Here is a 19,576-nt window from a genome sequence, read left to right on the forward strand (position 1 = left end):
ATGCAAACCATCTCCCATTGCTTTCCATTCCACCCGTATTGTCAAATTCTCTTTGCAGATGCTACTCCTTCACACAGTGTCAAATCTTCATCAATCTCATAATCAAAATGATTCTGCCACATAATTGTGCCTATTATCCTTCATCTTCTGCCCATAACATTCATCTCTTTAGCAACTTTGGTCTTGGAGTTGGCAAGGTACACGAATAGCACAATCGCTAGTGTTTTGGGGCTCATATGAAACCCGCAAAAGTATTCTAGACTAACAGTTCTACTGCTCTCATCCCTCATAAACATAGAGCTTCTAACAAAAAATTCAGGCATATTCTACAATGTTACACCATATGCTGAATGTAGAATTAACATTACAGATTGCGTAGAGAATCATCATTGCAACATAATTCAGAAGCTCACATCACTAATTAAATTGTAGAGAATAGATCAATGGATACGAATAATGAAATAGTCATTAAAAAATATAAAGTGCTTACTACTAGAGCAAAATCCCTCTCCACAACTCATAATCCCATATACTCCACCCACATTGTTCACTCCTCAAAGCATGGATCTTATGGATAGGGCAATGGAGGTCTTGGATCCTGTAGATCTTCATCTTGTTAGTACATTGTGATTCCTCAAAGCCTAGTTTGGCCCATTTTTGGATGCATCCTTTTTTGTCATTGGAGCAGCCACTTTTCCTTGAAACGCCCTTTGAGAGTGGAGAAGTTGTGGATCCTAGTTCGAATCTTACAAACCCTTGATTTCAGTGGCACCTCCTTTGTTCTAATCCTGGAAGAGGCCTTTCAGGGCATGGAAGTTCATCTTCACCTTTGACTTCCTCGAGTCATTGACAATGTGCATAGCGTCATCTTGCTCCTCCCCTTGATGGGTTTGTTAGGCATGCACAATGAGCAAGCACAATGAGTAAGTTTCAACGAGCCGTGTGCTCAACCCAGACCAATTCAAGACTTACTTCAAACCACAACGTGGTCAATATAAGCCCAACCTAGCCTTTCCCCTTCCTTACACTCAACAATTGAGCACCACATTGATCCCAAAGATAATTACAATAGTAACTTGCATTTAAAAGAAAAATGCACCCCATCAAGGGGTAAAATTGCCAAGGACCTATGGAGGATTTGATGGAGGGCAACCGGTTGGGTGGTGCACCTCATAGTAAATTGCATTTTTAACCCATTCAACAATCCAAATAAGAAATGCAAACTCTAGATTGGAGGACCAAATGTACTCCTAAAAAGTTTGGGTAGAAGGAGGTCCATCCAAAGAGAAGCACGTTTATACGTTGAGCTTGGATGATGATTCATGTGAAGTGACAGAAGAAACTTGTAGAGAGCTTATACATTGTAATACTGAGCTCCTGGAAGGTCACCCATTATTGGAATTGAAACGGAAGGAGCTCACGATCACACGTTGGCTATGGCCAATTCCAGTTCTTCTCTCACTTTTATCCAGCTCTGTGTAATCTTTCAATAGTGCTCTGTTGATTGCACAGACCACGAAGAACCAACCCATCACACAGCAACACCCAGAGAGGAGCCATGGCGGCTGCCCCTGTGGCTTTCGTCTCTCCTTCTAGTATAAATTCCTCTGCAGCATGCAATTGCTCCAATTCATCCTCCACCCATTTGGGTCTTCCCACCACTTCCTCCTACCTTCGCTCTTCCGGCAATGCCACCGCTGCCCCTTCTTCTCGAGGGCCTCACGACCGATGCCACATTGCTGTGGGATGCGCTGTTCTTAACCGCTCCTTCGATTCGGAGGCAGAGGAAAGTCGAGGTAGAATATCGGGACGACTTGGGCCGAGGAGCTTCAGTGCTAGATACGGTGGGCGAATGCGGCCTGATGGAATCGTGTCCTTCCATGCGGGTGGAGGCAGACGTGACAGATGGCGATCGACCACGTGGAATCGAAGCTCGAACTTCCTCTCAGGCGATGCAGCATGTGAATTGTTCATTTCAGCAAGATTACCCATTCTCGGAACTCAGAAGGCGAAAACACATCGTCCAAGAAACATTGTCAGCATGGCTGTGGACTATTACGTAGTCCTTGGAGTGTCAAAGTCATCTACAAAAGAAGAAATAAAGGGTGCTTATCGAAAATTGGCTCGCCGGGTATGCATCTTACTTGCCCTTACTAGTGAGTTTTGGGAATGATTTCCGTCTTTCGTCAAGCAATTAAATATTCTAGGGTCTTCGTTCTTTCCTTATTTGCTCTTCAATAACTCCCAATCTTCAAGCTCCAAAGGTATTTTAGAAGACGTAAATAGTTACATGTAAGGATTGATGCCCAGTTCTTTCAGCACGTGAATTAAATTTGGAAACCTAATCAAAGCAGGCTGCCATTTTATGTCTGCTTCATCTTCTCAGTCATATGGGAGTCTGATATGCGTGCAACGGGTGTGCAGCATTTAGGAAATGCAGATTGTTGAGGGTGCACTTGTTGGAGTGAGTCTTCTTTGCAGTCGTCAACTACCACGATCCATTGCCGATAAAGACAAGATAATGACGTCTTTTACTGTTGAACGTCCATAACCTTCTCGTGTTAGTGTTTTTAAGGGTTATGAGGGGTTTATTTTGCAACTCATATTGAGAATCAGCAGCCCGAAGTTGTTGATGGTGATGAGGTTGTTATCTCCTATATTGTATGCGATTGCATGACAATTGAGTTCCTCTGATTTAGTTGTCCGATTTTCAGTTGACACTAATTTATTTGGCAACAGAGAAAGTCTATTAATGTCCATGGGAGACCAACAGGTCTATGGGACAGCACTATCTAGTACATCTGCTTTAAGGAGGGCACATGGCAGCTCCGAGGGAGTGCAAAAGCAACCCCAATTATTTAGAGTACCTACATAATAGTCTGAAAGAGTAATCAGCCATACATCAGTTAAAGACTGAGAGTCTTTGGGTTTGGATTTAAACTCTTTGATAAGTGCTATGCCTTCACGGTTAACTGTCCATTTTCCATCCTTCCTAGCAGCCCTGACTTTAGCTAATTCCGTTGCCTTATTCTTCAATTGAGCTCTGATTTAGTCGTCCGATTTTCAGTTGACTAATTTATTTGGCAACAGAGAAAGTCTATTAATGTCCACGGGAGACCAACAGGTCTATGGGACAGCAAAAGAACCATCTAGTACATCTGCTTTAGGGAGGGCACATGGCAGCTCCTAGGGAGTGCAAAAGCAACCCCATTATTTAGAGTACCTACATAATAGTCTGAAAGAGTAATCAGCCATACATCAGTTAAAGACTGAGAGTCTTTGGGTTTGGATTTAAACTCTTTGATAAGTGCTATGCCTTCACGGTTAACTGCCCATTTTCCATCCTTCCTAGCAGCCCTGACTTTAGTTAATTCCGTTGCCTTATCCTTCAATTGAGCTTGTGTAAGCTCCTCAGCTATCCATATCTTGGTCCCTTTCAACTTGTAAGATTGTCGAAGAAGCTTGATCCGTAAATCTCGTGACTTAAGTGTAAGGATAGCATGTGCCGGGTATTAGTTGCTCCATCATCATCATCATCAACTTTCCATTCAAGATTAGGCATGGCTGCTTTGACATGTGCTAAAGTCATCATCTTTGAACCATCCTTCAGGGAGCCCCCCCACTCTAATCTTCAATAAATTATTGTCTGGCTTCGTGTTCTTTGATCCCTTCTTGGATATCAGTCTTGTTTGCCTTTGTGTCGAACTGCTCAATCACTTCTTTCTTGATTGATTGTACTTCAGTATGAACCATATCTTTGACTGTAGAGACTAGTTGAGAAGTAGGAGGAGAATTCTTACATGAGTTCATACCTTCAGCAATTATTGCCTGCTTGCGAAGTCCCTCTAGAACTTGAAGTTGGGCTTTTATTTCTGCCAGCTCAAGCCTTGACTCTCTGACTGCTTGCTGCAAATAATAAATCTGTTCATGTTGCCCAATGATGGGTCGTTTGGACCCTTCTTGTTGGTAATTGCGTGCATACGGAGAGGGTGTCATGGCTGCAATTGTAGAATACCGAGTCCTGATAGTTGAGGCTGATGGAGTTGAGGGGGGTTTGGAGGAGAGGGTAGGCTATATTGGCTATTTCTGTAGAACCCCCTAGCTGAACCTAACCCTCGGGTTGGGCTAGGGATTTAGCCCAACTCAGGGTTAGAGAACCTAGGAGCTTGCTGTGAAGTGAGCAGGGAGCAGAGAACAAGTGATCAAGGAAGGATTGTCGGAGATGTGAAGTGAGGGAGGAGCTGTTGTTTTTGGTGGTGGCGCTGCTGGTGGCGGTTCTGCTGCTGATGGCGCTGTTGGCTGTTGGCTGGCTGCGAGCGGCGCAGCAAGCTACGTTGCTAGCTGCAGCTAAGGCAGCGGTTCAACCTTGTGCCTATCATGACATAACAACTGTAGTGTGTGTTGTATTTTCAGAAGATGAGTTTGGGCATGTCTATGGATTCATCTAGATATATTTTGTATCTGTGTATTGTTGGACAAAACATGCTCTAGGACAATTTAGAGTCCAATCTGATTGGTTTGATTGCTAGACATGATTTTGTGTGTCTCAATGAATAGAAATACCTTGTGGTACTCTAGTACCAAGAAATGGGGGTTGTCATCCACACTTAGTCATGTATTTCTCTTCCTATGTGTGCTTCTGAATGAAACGGCTTATGCTTTCTTAATAGTATTACATCTAAAATTGTTGGTTGATTCAAGTAATTAATCCAGAATTGTTCATCAGAAGACACACTTGTATTGCACTCACTAGGGTTTGCCATTGATAACAAATTCCAGGGTTTCTGGCCTACGTTGGGCTCATTTTGTATTACACTTCCTCATCTCTCTTGGGGTACTTGCATACATTCAGTTGAATGTCAGATTCTTTGTACTTCTGCTCACTTTGTCTCACAATCTGTAAACTACTCGGTGCTTTCTATCAATTCAGACAATGGATTTTGCAGAGGCGTTTGAATGAGATAAACTTGACAATACAGGCTCCCTTCGTGACTTGACCCTTTTGTAGATGAAGTCCTTGATGTCTCTGAAGCTACCTTGGGTGAGGAGAGTGTGGAAATGGGGCTGGAATGAGAACAGCTTAGAAAAACAGCCTGTAGGCTAGAGAGAGAAAGCTTTTATGGAGTGATAGCTGTAGAGAGAGAGTGCCAATGCTGATCCCAAGGGAGGGGATGTAAGAGAGGAGCTGCTGCTGTTCCAGAGGTGCACAGAAAGGCAGATTTCTGCAAGGGAAATGGCCTGGAACAGTAGAGAGAGAAATTTTGCAGTAGAGAGAGAAAGACTGCAGCAGGAGAGAGAAAGGGGCTGTGGCTGCTCCAGGCTAGGAGAAGGAGAGAGGATGCTGCTGCTGTTCCAGAAGAGATGAGAGGTGGCAGATTTCTGGAGAGGAGGGGCTGGAACTGTAGAGAGAGAATGTGCTGTTGTAGAGAGAGAAAGTGCTACTGAGGTGAGAGAATGGCTTGGGGAGAAGTTGGCTGCACCCAAGGAGCTGGAGAGGTTCTGCTGCATCATCCAAAAGGAGGGAGAAGTGATGAATTTTTCATGTGAGGAATGAAGGGGAGAGGCCTTCTTTATAGGCTCAGCCCCCCCCCCCCCCCATGGCCTAGAGTGGAAGGTGGACACTTGTCCCAGATTTTTGGTGGGCTGCAGTCCCAAAGAGGACAGCCCACAACCTGCCCCAAATCTACCAGATTTGGGGCCAAACACTTGGCTTGCATGCCCTGCCACTTGCCATGCATGCTGCCACATGTGTGGGACAGGTGGACTGACCTGCCAGCTTAGATTCCATGTGGCAGTCTGCCATGTGTTACTCCCAAAAACCCTAAAATTTTAAAGTTGTCAGAATTCAATTCTGATTGCACCCACGGGTTCCTAACAGCTTAGACTATCTATTGACGTACTCTAAGGTCATAATTGAGCCATACTGAGCTCATTTGTTTGTTGTCTTATCTTGTATCTCCATTACTCTTGGCATGCTGCCAGGCCCACACCCAAAGCTCAGGGAACATTCTCTTGAATGGTTCCTAGGTCGGTATGCAATCTGTGCATTTGATTGGTCTCATGTTTGGGTACTCAGGTGGGGTGTGGTTTCCAGATGTCCCTCTCAAAGAGAGGCCATCACTCTTGTGGGTCACTAATGCCCATAACCCCAAGCAAGGGGGTCCACCCTCAAATGCTAGACCTAGTCCCCATTGTCCGTAACTGAACAGTAGGAAAACATTTCATTTCTTAATAAGCATACTATTGAAAAACAAAAAGAAATAGTACCAAGCAAGTGGATACATGTTGAAGTAGGATGACATTCCCTCCGTCTTTCATTCGGTTGTCCGCAACTGAAATGCTTCCTCATAAGCATCCAGGATTTCAGGACACTCTTGAAATGTAGCTCTGTCCACCCATTGGGCATCGGTGGATAGGAGCCCTCTAAACTTCAAACGGTACATTTTGCGAGTCGTGCCTCGACGTCCCGTAGTGAAGTTATGCAAAATAATTTGCTCTGGGATCAACAAGATCTCAGTGTCCTCTACTTCAGGTGCATCGTCTAGTATGGGCTCTTGAGGTGGTTCCCCAATGAAGGGTTTCACCAAGCTTACGTGGAAGACATTATGGATCTTCCAATGCTCTGGAAGTCTCAATCGGGTTGAGACATCATTTATTACCTGCAACACTTGAAAGGACCATAATATCGAAAGGATAGCTTGAAGTAGATGCGCTTTTTGCCCACTTTGGTTTTTAACCGGGCTTTCTCAAATTTCAATAAGACCCATTGGCCTTCTTTCACTGCAAACGCCCAATGTCATCCTGCTTCAACATGTATCCACTTGCTTGGTACTATTTCTTTTTGTTTTTCAATAGTATGCTTATTAAGAAATGAAATGTTTTCCTACTGTTCAGTCACGGACAATGGGGACTAGGTCTAGCATTTGAGGGTGGACCCCCTTGCTTGGGGTTATGGGCATTAGTGACCCACAAGAGTGATGGCCTCTCTTTGAGAGGGACATCTGGAAACCACACCCCACCTGAGTACCCAAACATGAGACCAATCAAATGCACAGATTGCATACTGACCTAGGAACCATTCAAGAGAATGTTACCTGAGCTTTGGGTGTGGGCCTGGCAGCATGCCAAGAGTAATGGAGATACAAGATAAGGGAGTGACACATGGCAGACTGCCACATGGAATCTGAGCTGGCAGGTCAGTCCACCTGTCCCACACATGTGGCAGCATGCATGGCAAGTGGTAGGGCATGCAGGCCAAGTGTTTGGCCCCAAATCTGGTAGATTTGGGGCAGGTTGTGGGCTGTCCTCTTTGGGACTGCAGCCCACCAAAAATCTGGGACAAGTGTCCACCTTCCACTCTAGGCCTGGGGGGGGGCTGAGCCTATAAAAGAAGGCCTCTTCCCTTCATTCCTCACTTGAAAAATTCGTCACTTTTCTTCTCCCTCCTTTTGGATGATGCACCTCTCCAGCTCCTTGGGTGCAGCCAGCTTCTCCCCAGGCCATTCTCTCACCTCAGCAGCACTTTCTTTCTCTACAACAGCACATTCTCTCTCTACAGTTCCAGCCCCTCCTCTCTAGAAATCTGCCCCCTCTCATCTCTTCTGGAACAGCAGCAGCATCCTCTCTCCTTCTCCTAGCCTGGAGCAGCCACAGCCCCTTTCTCTCTCCTGCTGCAGTCTTTCTCTCTCTACTGCAAAATTTCTCTCTCTACTGTTCCAGGCCATTTCCCTTGCAGAAATCTGCCTTTCTGTGCACCTCTGGAACAGCAGCAGCTCCTCTCTTACATCCCCTCCCTTGGGATCAGCATTGGCACTCTCTCTCTACAGCTATCACCCCATAAAAGCTTTCTCTCTCTAGCTCTGATTTTCTAAGTTGTTCTCATTCCAGCCCCATTTCCACACTCTTCTCACCCAAGGTAGCTTCAGAGACATCAAGGACTTCATCTACAAAAGGGTCAAGTCACGAAGGGAGCCTGTATTGTCTCATTTACAGCACTATTTCATGTTGTTTCTACTATCTTTCTAGAAACTAGTGCTTGTCTCTAATGTTGGATGTAAGTGGTGATTGTTGCAGGCTTCTTCCTTGTGGATTGGGCAAGCCAAGAGTTGAAACCTGAGCTTGAAGTCCTCCTTTTTGTTGTCTACCTTGCACATATGCTCTTGAGTCTTGTATCTAGGTCCTAGGTTTTCACTGAGTTGGTCTTGTATCTCCATTTTCAAGAATAAAGTGAGCCTGGATAAGGGGGGGGGGGCTGTCTTGGCCCCTCAATCATATTGCATTTTCCAATGATGTCACTTTGTGTTTAAGCTGTATAAGTCTTAATTCCAGCTTAATTGCAAACTCTTAAGTTCAAGTATATGTGTTTGGCAACTCGCAATCATCTCATTCAAACGCCTCTGCAAAATCCGTTGTCTGAATTGATAGAAAGCACCGAGTAGTTTACATAATCAATGCCTTCTTTCAAAGCTTCTTATCTATGTCTTTAATGTTGTGTTAAGGCTAGCCCTGATGATGTACTACAAATGAATATTGTTGACCGTCCTTGGGTGTAATATCTACACCCTTAACAGCCATTACCCTATCTACATTAAAGGTTTTTTGTCTGTCAAGCTGTTCACTCCTCCATGTAATCTAAGGTATCATTTTTAGGGAATTAATTTCTTATAATATACTTTTCATGCATTTTATTCACATTCAGATTATATGTGAACCATGTGCTATCTTTTAATTTTATTGCAATACAGTAGATCAGGCAAGGATTCTTGAGATTGTTCGTGACCGCTACCCTAGGTGTGGCTGAGCACAGGATAGAGAGGGCATGGCGGGTGGGGAGAGATCCCAACCGAGAGCAACCCCTAATCATACGATTTCATGACACTCAGGCACGACTTTCAGCTCTATGACGCAAGTCAGTCCTTCGAGATCAGCTAGCGATCTCTATGGATGAGGCCTCACACCTCTACAGGTTGAGGAGAGGCGCTCTTTGTTGCAGCAGCGGGATCAGGCCCGAAAGGAGGGAAAGTGGGCAGTGGTACGAGAGGGACGACTTCTTATAGGCCCCCGTAGGACACCTGCCCCCTCCCCTACATAGGGAAGCGGGGCCTATGGGAATCAGATATCTGAGACCCTATCCTGCACCATTTGAAACTATAATGGTACCTTATGGTCAGAACCAGGGAACTTCTCAGAATCCTATACAGGCCACGACATAGTCTTCTATACAGAGACGCATCAGAGTCCAGAGCGCCCTCTCCCAATAGTCAGCGGATATACAGGGGAGTCTGCCTACAGAGATGAGATGAGGGGTACAGGAGGAGTTCGAGGTTCAGGTGGAGTTGCAGTCCTTTTCAGATCCACACTTCGGGGGATCATTTCAGTAGAGCAAAGAGATACACATTCCAGATTTCTTTGGATCCGGATACGACACATGGATAGCTAGGATCTGTTTGTCGCAGTTTGCTACTTCCCCTCGGAGACCTCCCACTTTGCCAGAGATATTCGAGGTGATGATGACATCCCCATTTGTTGCCCTTTATCAGTCCATCGTTGACTTTTCTAGCCGCGGAGAAGTCCTTCTAGTGGGGGACTTCAACGCGAGGACAAGGACCGGTCAGGTACCACTTCTTGATTTCAGAGATGATTCCACTCTACTGGCAGATGTTGACCTTGAGGAGGCAGGTATGCTACGGGTTTCGACTGACAGTCGAGGTCCACTCTCATCCTATGGGCAGGCCCTATTAGACCTAGGCAAAATACATGATCTCATTATCTATAATGGTCTTGACAGATGGCCCGCTTCAAGTGGTTTCACATGCTTTCCACATGGGGGGGGCTCCAATGTTGTTGATTACATCATGGGATCCCCTGTCTTCACATCTCGCATTACTGACTTCACTGTAGCACCTCTTCCCCCAGGGGCTGATCATACATACCTTTTCTTTCGCATCTCCACCTCCCTTCGCACAGCACCTTCCACCCCACTCAGTGCTTACTCCACCTATCACGATATACGCTTTGATCGGGATCACTCACCTTCTTACTCTGGCCGTCTGTACATCCTTCTCGTTATATTGACTTCATACCCCTTTTAGAGGATCGTGCTACCCTTGTCACCCGCTCACTACACGAGGCTGCCACACGCTTTTTCCTCTAATAGTTGGTAGGATGATGAGTGTAAGGCCTTAACCATCAACTCAGATTCGAAACCAAAAACAGTCTTCCGAGCGCACCAGATACGCTACGTAAATACCGTAGACTGGTACAGAGGAAGAAACTAGACTTCGTTCGTCGAAACGAGAAGGAGCTATTGAACATTTTGTTTAGTAACAACTCTAAGGACTTCTAGCGGAGATTTCTAGAAGGACGGTCCCCTCCGCCACTCACTGACACCCAGATCTGTTTTGATTATGCATGCACACTTTATGACATCCCAAATCAGCCAGTCCCTAGCCTCTCACACATGCCTCGTCCCACATCCTGCACCCTCTTCACTAGAGGAGGGGTAAAGGATGCTGTAATGAAACTTCATAATTGCCGAGCGAAGGATCATGAGGGACTATGCACTGAGTTCATTGCATATGGGATTAACCTCATAGCCCCGACCTTAGCAAAGCTTTTTAATGAAGCGGTTTGTTTGGGATTTCCACACACTTGGACCATTAACACTATCTCACCCATCCACAAGGCAGGGGATCCCATGAGCCCGGAGAACTACAGGACCATTATGATTGGACATGTCATGTCCAAGATTTATGCATCAGTACTTGACTCCGAGGTCAGCAGACTTGCAGAGTGTCGAGGACTTAGAGCAGCAGGACAGGCCGGATTCCGGCGTGATCATGGAACCATGGACCACATTCTGACGCTCAGATGTATCATCGAGGAGGCAACGTCACAGAAGCAAAGGGTTTATTGTTGCTTTGTGGATTTTCGCAAGGCATTTGATACGGTCCCGAGAGCCCGCCATACGACGCCTACAGGACTTGGGTTATGACTAGGAGATCATTTGGGCTGTCATGGCACTTTACGAGAGAGTTTCTGGCAGAGTTCGAGTAGGATCCAGGTGGACAGACGAGATCATGAGTACCATCAGGGTCAAACAAGGGTGTCCTTTGTCGCCTATCTTGTTTGGCCTCTACATTGACGAGCTTGAGACAGTGATACAGACACAGGGGGGTGTAGGTTGCTCTCTTGCAGGCATGCTGATCCAGATTTTGCTCTATGCAGATGACGTGGCTCTCATCTTCCTCAGCAGAGGGGCTTCAGAGACACCTAGACGCACTACAGTCCTTTTGTGAGTCTCATGATTTGAAGGTCAACCTAGGTAAAACCAAGGTCATGATCTTCAATACATCTCGAGCCATCATGCGTCAGGAGCAATTCACATTTGCGGGGTCATCTGTTGAGATAGTTTCATCATACACTTATCTTGGGATTATCTTCTCCGGACCGAGCTTCACTATGAGACCCGCGATGCAGGCACGCTTGAGTAGAGGGTATGTCTCTTTGGCCATGCTAGAGAGGCAGTGCTTCCGCTCACACTTTCATGATCCACGCACCAAGGGGTTGCTTTTTGACTCCTTGGTTCGCCCAACGGGGATGTACGGCAGTCCTTGTTGGGGGCCAGACTTGTCGGATACAGAGTGCGGATACAGAGTGGGCCTGTGTGGAGCAGCTACAGGTTCTCATGCTATCACGGATGATTCTTGGTAAGTCATCCGTTCCTCACCAGATCATTCAGGCTGAGTTTGGGTCACCTCCTTTACAGCTAGATGCTGCATTTCAGGTCATCACATATCTGTACCGAGTTAGGGAATATGGGGATTATACCTCGGGGCGTAGCAGGCTACCATGGATAGCTCTATCCTCTTCTATGGCACTTGTAGTAGGAGGAGATCAGAGGTGCTGGTATGCACGTACAGAGAGATGGTTTGAGCGACTGGAGCTCCACATGGATAGAGTACCTCCCTTCCAGTATAGCATGGATGCTCCGTTCTCTCCCCTCTTATCACACGAGGTCAACCAGGTTATCCGTGAGGATCTACTACAGCTACACACTTTTCGGACCTGGTTGGAACCGAGTGAACTCCCAGTGAAGCTTAGCTTCTAGAGAGATCACTTCTTACATATCACAGTGGAGGGTTTCATTGACCCACCAGGATACACACAGATTCACCTACCCTACTCGATGAGGATCTCTCTTGGGCAGTTCCGGGTCTCTTTACACAGACTTGGCATCGAGAGCGGCAGAGCAGAGCGACTACCCAGGGAGCGGCGCATATGCACACTATGTGACATACAGGAGGTTGAGACAGAGGAGCATTTCATCTTCAGGTGTCTTGTGTACTATGAGATCCGAGGACGTTTCCACTGCCTCTTCAGAGATAGTTATGGGATTTTAGCCCATTTCCTCTCCTACCCAGACCAGCGGTGTTTGGCAGGTTCCATTCGTGAAGGCACTTAGACACGGCGAGAGGATACTCCGAGCACGGAGACAGGAGCAGACTTCTTCCTCGGTTGATCCCTCTCAGAGCTCTATCACGGAGTTCTTTCAGCTAGATCACATGGACCCCAACGAGACGAGGCCTCGTCATGACCGTGACCCGGAGCTCGTGACCCGACAGCTCAGATAGAGGGTCGACACACAGATCACACTTGGAGACATCCCCTCCTTGTTTAGAGTCGGAGCCCGACCGACGGGGGTCACAGTAGCCTTGGTTAGACGCAGAGCTACGACCAGGAGACGTGCTAGGACCGCACCTCTGAGTGGCCGACAGCACTCTATTGCCGACTTCATGCCTCCACTGCCTCATCCATCCTGATATCTTGCTGTTGCTGGGGATGATGATGATATTGATGATGATGCTGAGATTGATATATAGTCGACCATCGACATGACTATGTTGTACTTAGGACTTAGTACTGCCATTCTGCATTTTTTGCATTTTTTGCATTGTGCATTTTGCATTGGTATGGACGCTTGTTTAGTAGCTCCACTACCACAGCTTGTTGTATCAGGATTTTCACAGTCTCATAGACCCATCGGTCTTCCGAAGACTTTAATAAACTTTCTTTCTTTCTTTCTTTCTGCTCGATCTCTCATAAATGATAGCATTGCAAGGTAATTATTCTGTTTTCTCTTATTATTTGTTTTGAAGGTGTCTTCTTTTTACATACATTTGGATTGTGTCACATTAATTTTAGTTCTGTTCATACTGCTTTGCATGTTTGAAATAGTGCTTAGAGAAATAATTAAGGGACTTTTGTTGATATGCAGTATCATCCAGATGTCAACAAGGATCCAGGAGCAGAGGACAAATTCAAGGAGATTAGTGCTGCATATGAGGTTTTGACTTTTGAATTTCTTTTCAAGGGACCAACTCATGAAAATTAGGGCCAGCTTCAGGTGTTGATTGGGACATGAGGAGAAAGTTTTATGCCTTGTGTTTGAGCGTGTGGGATGAGGAAAGGAAAGGAGTGGGAGGATTGTAGATTGAGTCATCCTCATGAAAACTTAGTGAAATGGAATCTTTTAGGGTGTCTTTGTAATGGAGTGTGTACTTTGATTATGAGCGATATGTATGTTTGATCATCGTTAGTTTAACTAAAGGTAAGAGACCAAGTCTTTGTGATGTCTGCCTGCTCTTGTCTAGACCTTAGGCCCTGAGGTGATTTTTCTGGATGGAGTCCATGCCATGGTGACGAGTCTGAGAGGGCTCCCTCATGGTTTGTAATATCCCTATGTTAAACACAAGAACCCCTTCATTGAGCATGACCTGGACTAAACTGTTAATCCACAAAATCTGATTGATACATCGGTCAACCTGCAACTTCCTTGTCAAGAGCTAAAACAATCACAGGTGTGCAAGGGCGGATCACCACGCAGCCTATGCAATGCACACAAACAGTAAATCATCCTCAACACCTTCATCTGTGTATTGTTCCATCATGCTTTCTTTCACACCTGTTAACCCCTTTGACTCTAGAAGCTCCTTGTATCTTGCCAAGTGGCCATTCCTTAGGCTTCTTCCCATAGGGTACTCTCATGTGCCTCTGAAGGGATTACTATTAATTGTTATGCATATCAATTACACTAGGCAATTAACAGCCTATAGCCTTGTAACCCACAAACCAAACATGAACCACACCATACAAAAAATCAAATCAATATGTACAACACTTTACACACATGGGTTACTTATGGTATCTCCAAAGACTTGTGTCAACCAATCTGTCCAAGGTCATTGGCATTTAAACTAGAGCATTCCTTCCCTCTTCAAAAATTAGCATCGTCGATGCTAATGCTCTTCATATCTGGTCAGTAGCCTCAATTAGAGGAAGTCCATGCCAAGCAACCAGCAATGTAGGTATCTTCCAATTTCAAACTGTCACTTCTTGCCGGTCCAGATTCTTGTTGGTTTGCATCTCGCTTCATCCGATAGTCTCTGTAACACGACATTTCCATCAATTAGAGGATCAGTTGGTTGTAAGAATCACTTTAATAAAGAAACGTGAAATATTGGATGCAGCTTGCAACCTTGTTGTAATTCTAGTCTATAGGCTACCTTGCTAATTCTTTTCAAATTAACCAGGGCCTACAATAACGGTTTGATAACTTAATGGATTGTCCCGTAGTCAAGGACTTAGTTTGTGAAGGAATTCTGAGAAAAACTCTCTCCTCATTAAATTTTCTAAAAGAATCTCATTCGCATAACTCTTTGCCATGTCCATGGCTTGACGGATGTTTGGTTTTAGCCAATGCTAGCGTCTCTTGCATCTGATTATGTAATCCGCAGCCCTAGGCACTTTTCTAGGAATTCCAAGCGTAGTTAGCTCATTTATATTGGAGTATGGACTGATGTGGCATGCAATTGATGGAAATAATGGACTTAAAAAAAAGGCCCTTGAGTGCTGAATGACATGTGGCATTAGGGTCTTGAAATAGACCATAATCAAATGTGCAATTGGTTAATACTTGAATATATGGGCACATTGGAAACATCACCAGAGTAGACCTCCCGGGAAGCTCTGGAGGACTGTGTGGCTAGGAGGCAGGGGATTGGGACACCCTATACTCGACATGTACATGTGGTAGCTAGCTGTGGCTGCCCACTACCCTACAGTGGTTTAAGAGCCAGCGTGAATCCCAACAGACTGGATTGTGGCATCTGTCAGCTCTCGCGTGGCTGATGCATAAGCGGCTGTTTGTTTTGGACTTGGCTGGCTGTCGTGGGATGTCACAACCCGTGGTAGCTTCTTGTCTGTGGTCTGTTTGGCAGTGGCTGGTCACTGGTAGCTGTCTACAGTGGCTCTGTTTATTGTTTGGCGTGACTTTGCTAACTTTGGCTGCACTTTGGGGCATCTTTGGTTCATACCCTTGTGTTGTGTTGGCATTTGATGATGTTAGTGTTTGTTCTTGGTGCTTTGCCCATGGGGGGTGTTGGAGTGACATGTGGCATTGGGGCCCATAATCAAATGTGCAATTGGTTAATACTTAAATATATGGGCAGATTTGCAACACCTGCAAAGTATCCCTGCCGGGATCTTTTGGGAGGCTCTGGACTCTGGAGGACTGCGTTACTAGTAAGTAGAGGATTGGGACCCCCTATTCTCGACGCATACACGTGGCAGCTGGCTGTGGCTGCCCACTGCTCTACAGTCTAAATGTGGATGAATGTTTTCTATCATTATAGGCAAATTCTCCTTTTAGCATCGCTAAGGCCAAAGTAACAGTAATCAGAACTCGAAATAAACACGTGGACTTCACATACAAAGGGGAGTCTTTGGACACAATGACCTCAGACAAATACCTACGGTTGGAATTTGAAGACGATGTTGAGCTGCATGCCTAGTGCATCCAAGTGTGCTCGCATGTCCCTAGCACTTCGCCTCTTATAATTCCCCTAGATACTTGAACAAATAGTTATTATTTTACCTATGTTTTGTGAACATGAAGCCTCTTGTCTTTTGCAAAGAAGACAACTCTTCATATAGTTTTACAAAATTAGTCTCAACAAGTAGTCCTATCTTTGGCATAGCATACGTGGGTCTTTCCTTCATGTAGTTTAGACCCCTTGCAATTTTCTGGCCTTCCTATAGCTCTAGCTAAGCCTGCTGGCCTTCTCATTATCTATGTCAGAACACATACCACTGAATAATAGCATAGGTACAAAGCAGATGTCTTCCACTGCAAGCTTCCTAAAGTTAATGGCTGAAGCTTTAGGAGTGGACTTTGTTAGAAGTTACTGGTGTTTCTCATGCTAAGTTCATAATAAAACCTTGCTTTCCCATCCATGTAGACTTTGTCTCATTTTTAAATTTGAAAAACGCGAAACTTCTGGTCTGAAACGTATGGGTCTTCTTCTAGATGTAGTGTCACTGTTTGTTTACAGCTCTCGATGGCAATGTGTAACCTTGCGTCTTACTTCAGGTTCTTTCAGATGATGAAAAAAGGTCTATGTATGATCGATTTGGTGAGGCAGGAGTCAAAGGAGCAGCTGCTGGAAATGGTGCAGGGGCTTATGCTGTGAGTCTTGTCTTCAGGTCACATAGACTGTATATGGTCACGGCTGTTGATGAAGAGCAAATGAAACTTAATCAGCCAGGGCCAAAATTGTCGTGGCTTACAATGTTCCATTTTGTACTTCTGATTTCAGACAAATCCATTTGATTTATTTGAATCAATATTTGGAACTAGTATGGGAGGCTTCAGTGGGATGGGAGGTATGGGAGCATCTTCTTTTAGAACAAGCAGCCGAGGTGGGCCGACTCAAGGTGATGATTTAAGGTGAGTTTGATATCTGTGCTAAATAGGTTTGGACGATGTGTTCATCTTAATGGCTATCAATATCTGAAGCAGTTTTTGGGCTCATGCATTCCTAGGTTTGAAGCTTCTTGTCTGCACTTTACTATTGTAGTTTAACAGTACAATATTTGTAGTTTTTGTTACTGCCCATAAATATTTGGACCAGTCTTTGGGCTCATGCATTCCTAGATGTGAAGCCTTTTGTGTGCACATTTCTAATTTAGCAGCAGAAATCCTGCCCATAGTTCATCCATGATAATATGCTTTGAAGGCAAGTTGCTTTGGAAGTATGCCTGTTACTATGTGGTGATTCTTGTCTTACCCTGCTTATTGTGAAAGGTGGATGATGTTAATGTGAAGGTTTGACATGTCTTTGGAGTTTGAGGAAGCCATCTTTGGAACTGAGAAAGAGATCGATGCATCCCATTTGGAGGTATGCATTGCATGCAATGGAAGTGGGGCAAAGTCAATCAACAGCCAAAAGATATGCCCTACATGTGGAGGACGGGGTCAAGTGATGCAGAGTAGGCAAACAACGTTTGGCTTGTTTTCACAGGTAATGACTTTTGCAGTTGTGTTTTGCAACAATACTGTATCTCTCTCTCTATGTGTGTGTGTGTGTGTGTACATACATATACATATACATATACACATACATACATACATGCATGCATGCACGCACGCACACACATTCACACTCATCTGGCTATGGTTGAGTGCTTTCTGTTCAGCTGATTTACGTTAATTTGGTCTTCATTGTCTATGTAGGTCTCCATTTGTTCCACCTGTGGTGGGGAGGGTGAGGTCATCACGAACTATTGTAAGAAATGTGGAGGGGAAGGCCGTGTGAGAGTGAAGAAGTCGATCAAGGTCAAAGTTCCTGCAGGAGTTAACAATGGCAGCACACTGCGTGTTCGTGGTGAAGGAGATGCTGGAACAAGAGGGTATTTTTTGCACCCTGTGCACATTCTAGTAGAATAGGATATTTTAATAGATCTTTCAAATAGGGCTTTTACAGTGCAGATTTTTGAAAATAATCACTATTTTGCAGGGGGCCAGCGGGAGATCTTTATGTTCTCCTCAGTGTTAAAGAGATGCCAAACATTCAACGAGATGGCATCAATTTATACTCTAGCGTTTCCATCAATTTTACTGATGCGATTCTTGGCACAGTTGTGAAGGTAAATGCCTCTTTTACTTTGGTCAACTTTGATGACTTAGCAGAGTAATATATAAGCCATTTTTGGTAAGCTATCTGTTATTCATCTTGAATATTTGTAGTTTGTATAATGCTGCAGTTAACTAAAAAATGACCCCAGGGCTGTCATTAATCTGTAACCATTACCGTGTCTCAATCACGTGCCATTTATTTCTGGACCTCCTTTGTTTAATGAGATGTATGAAGAAGACACACAAACAACTGATGTAGCTGTGTAGAATTCTCAAATGTGTAGATATAGACAATCTGATAGAGAGGACATCAAGACTATTCTCACCCATGTGTTAATGGAGCAGAACCAGTTTGGTTTGGTTGTTCTTTAATGTCACAGATCCTTCGATAATGACGTGTCAGAGGGCTCTCCTTTACATGGAAATGTTTTCCACTTGGCATGGCATAGTGGGCCTACTGTGGCAAGATAGTTGTTGCTTAAAGCATTGTGAGAGCCCTACATGGATATTCCACTGGGGAATATCTAAAGTATGTTACACTGCGGGGGGCCTGTTGGCAGCGGTGGTTGTTAAAATCATGTGAGAGTACGACACCAGAATTAATTGCTGAATCTTCGCTCAAAAAACTTAAGTGAATTCCTTAATGCAGGGGAAGGTGATGTTCGAGGGCATTTCTTACAGTGACCAGTCATGATGCATTGGAAGAACCTCTTCTGACAAGTTCATACCGCAGGAAGATAATGCTTGCAAAAAGAAAACTGTTGCCTTCATCTGAAAACTCTCCTAGGAAAGAGTTCAATATTTTTCTGTTTATAACAAACCTATGTTAGCATCTTTCTGAAGTTTTCCCTGTGATACGCTTTCTCTTGCCAGGTGAAGACGGTTGATGGTGTCACAGACCTTCAAGTACCATCAGGGACTCAACCTGGGGATGTCCTGGTACTGTCTAAAAGGGGAGTACCCAAGATAAACAGGCCTTCTGTCCGAGGCGATCATTTTTTCACTGTAAAAGTATCTATTCCGACAAGGCTTAGGTATGCATTTGATTTCTCCTGGCTTCCTATTGTTATACTGCTAGTTGGTCTGTGCTCATATTTATGGCTGTCCAATTATCTTTCATCCATTGTATTGAAAGAAATGGAATAGATATAGGGTGTATATATTTTGGTCACACTTTTTGAATACCAATTTCACTATTTGATGCTACTAATAATCTATGGTGGTACCTAAGTAGGAAGGCCTTTCGTCTGTTGCTGTGATAAGCAGTGAAGGCGAACGGGAACTTATTGAACAGCTTGCCAATCTTTATAGAGCAAAAGGCTCCCGTGCCAACAACCAGAAGCTTCGCATAAACATGCCACAATGTAAGAAAATGTTCTAAAGAGTTTAATAAGATTGTGAATGTTCTTAGTGGATGCTTCATGGATACCTCAGGAGAAGAGGACCAGATTTAATGTCTGGCAAGTTGGCAGAAGTTAGGTTGTTCGCTACATATGATATAAGAAAATAACTACTTTACTTTTGTAGGGTGGGCTGGGGGCTAGGCTGAAAGATGAGCTATAGAATCATTCTACGCTTGGATGATCAGGCTTTAAGAAATAA

At 44.6% G+C, this 19,576-nt stretch overlaps 1 protein-coding gene across 2 annotated transcripts in view; it reads left to right on the forward strand.

The window, feature by feature from the left end:
• The first annotated feature begins 1,288 nt into the window (after nt 1-1,288).
• LOC147890689 (Molecular chaperone Hsp40/DnaJ family protein) overlaps nt 1,289-19,576 on the forward strand; it is a 41,473-nt gene continuing 23,185 nt past the window's right edge. For both annotated transcript variants that reach the window (XM_087389249.1, XM_087389250.1), the window contains exons 1-9: nt 1,289-2,131; nt 13,277-13,345; nt 16,430-16,525; nt 16,656-16,786; nt 17,165-17,360; nt 17,573-17,748; nt 17,856-17,985; nt 18,848-19,008; nt 19,241-19,338. In XM_087389249.1, coding sequence (XP_087245375.1) covers nt 1,559-2,131; nt 13,277-13,345; nt 16,430-16,525; nt 16,656-16,786; nt 17,165-17,360; nt 17,573-17,748; nt 17,856-17,985; nt 18,848-19,008; nt 19,241-19,338 — 1,630 coding nt within the window. In that variant the 5' untranslated portion in view covers nt 1,289-1,558. The remainder of the gene's footprint in view (nt 2,132-13,276; nt 13,346-16,429; nt 16,526-16,655; nt 16,787-17,164; nt 17,361-17,572; nt 17,749-17,855; nt 17,986-18,847; nt 19,009-19,240; nt 19,339-19,576) is intronic.

The sequence above is a fragment of the Dipteris shenzhenensis genome, chromosome 18 (genome assembly GCF_047967505.1).
Source record: "Dipteris shenzhenensis isolate YYH24624 ecotype China chromosome 18, Dip_SZ_1.0, whole genome shotgun sequence".
NCBI classification, from domain to species: domain Eukaryota; kingdom Viridiplantae; phylum Streptophyta; class Polypodiopsida; order Gleicheniales; family Dipteridaceae; genus Dipteris; species Dipteris shenzhenensis.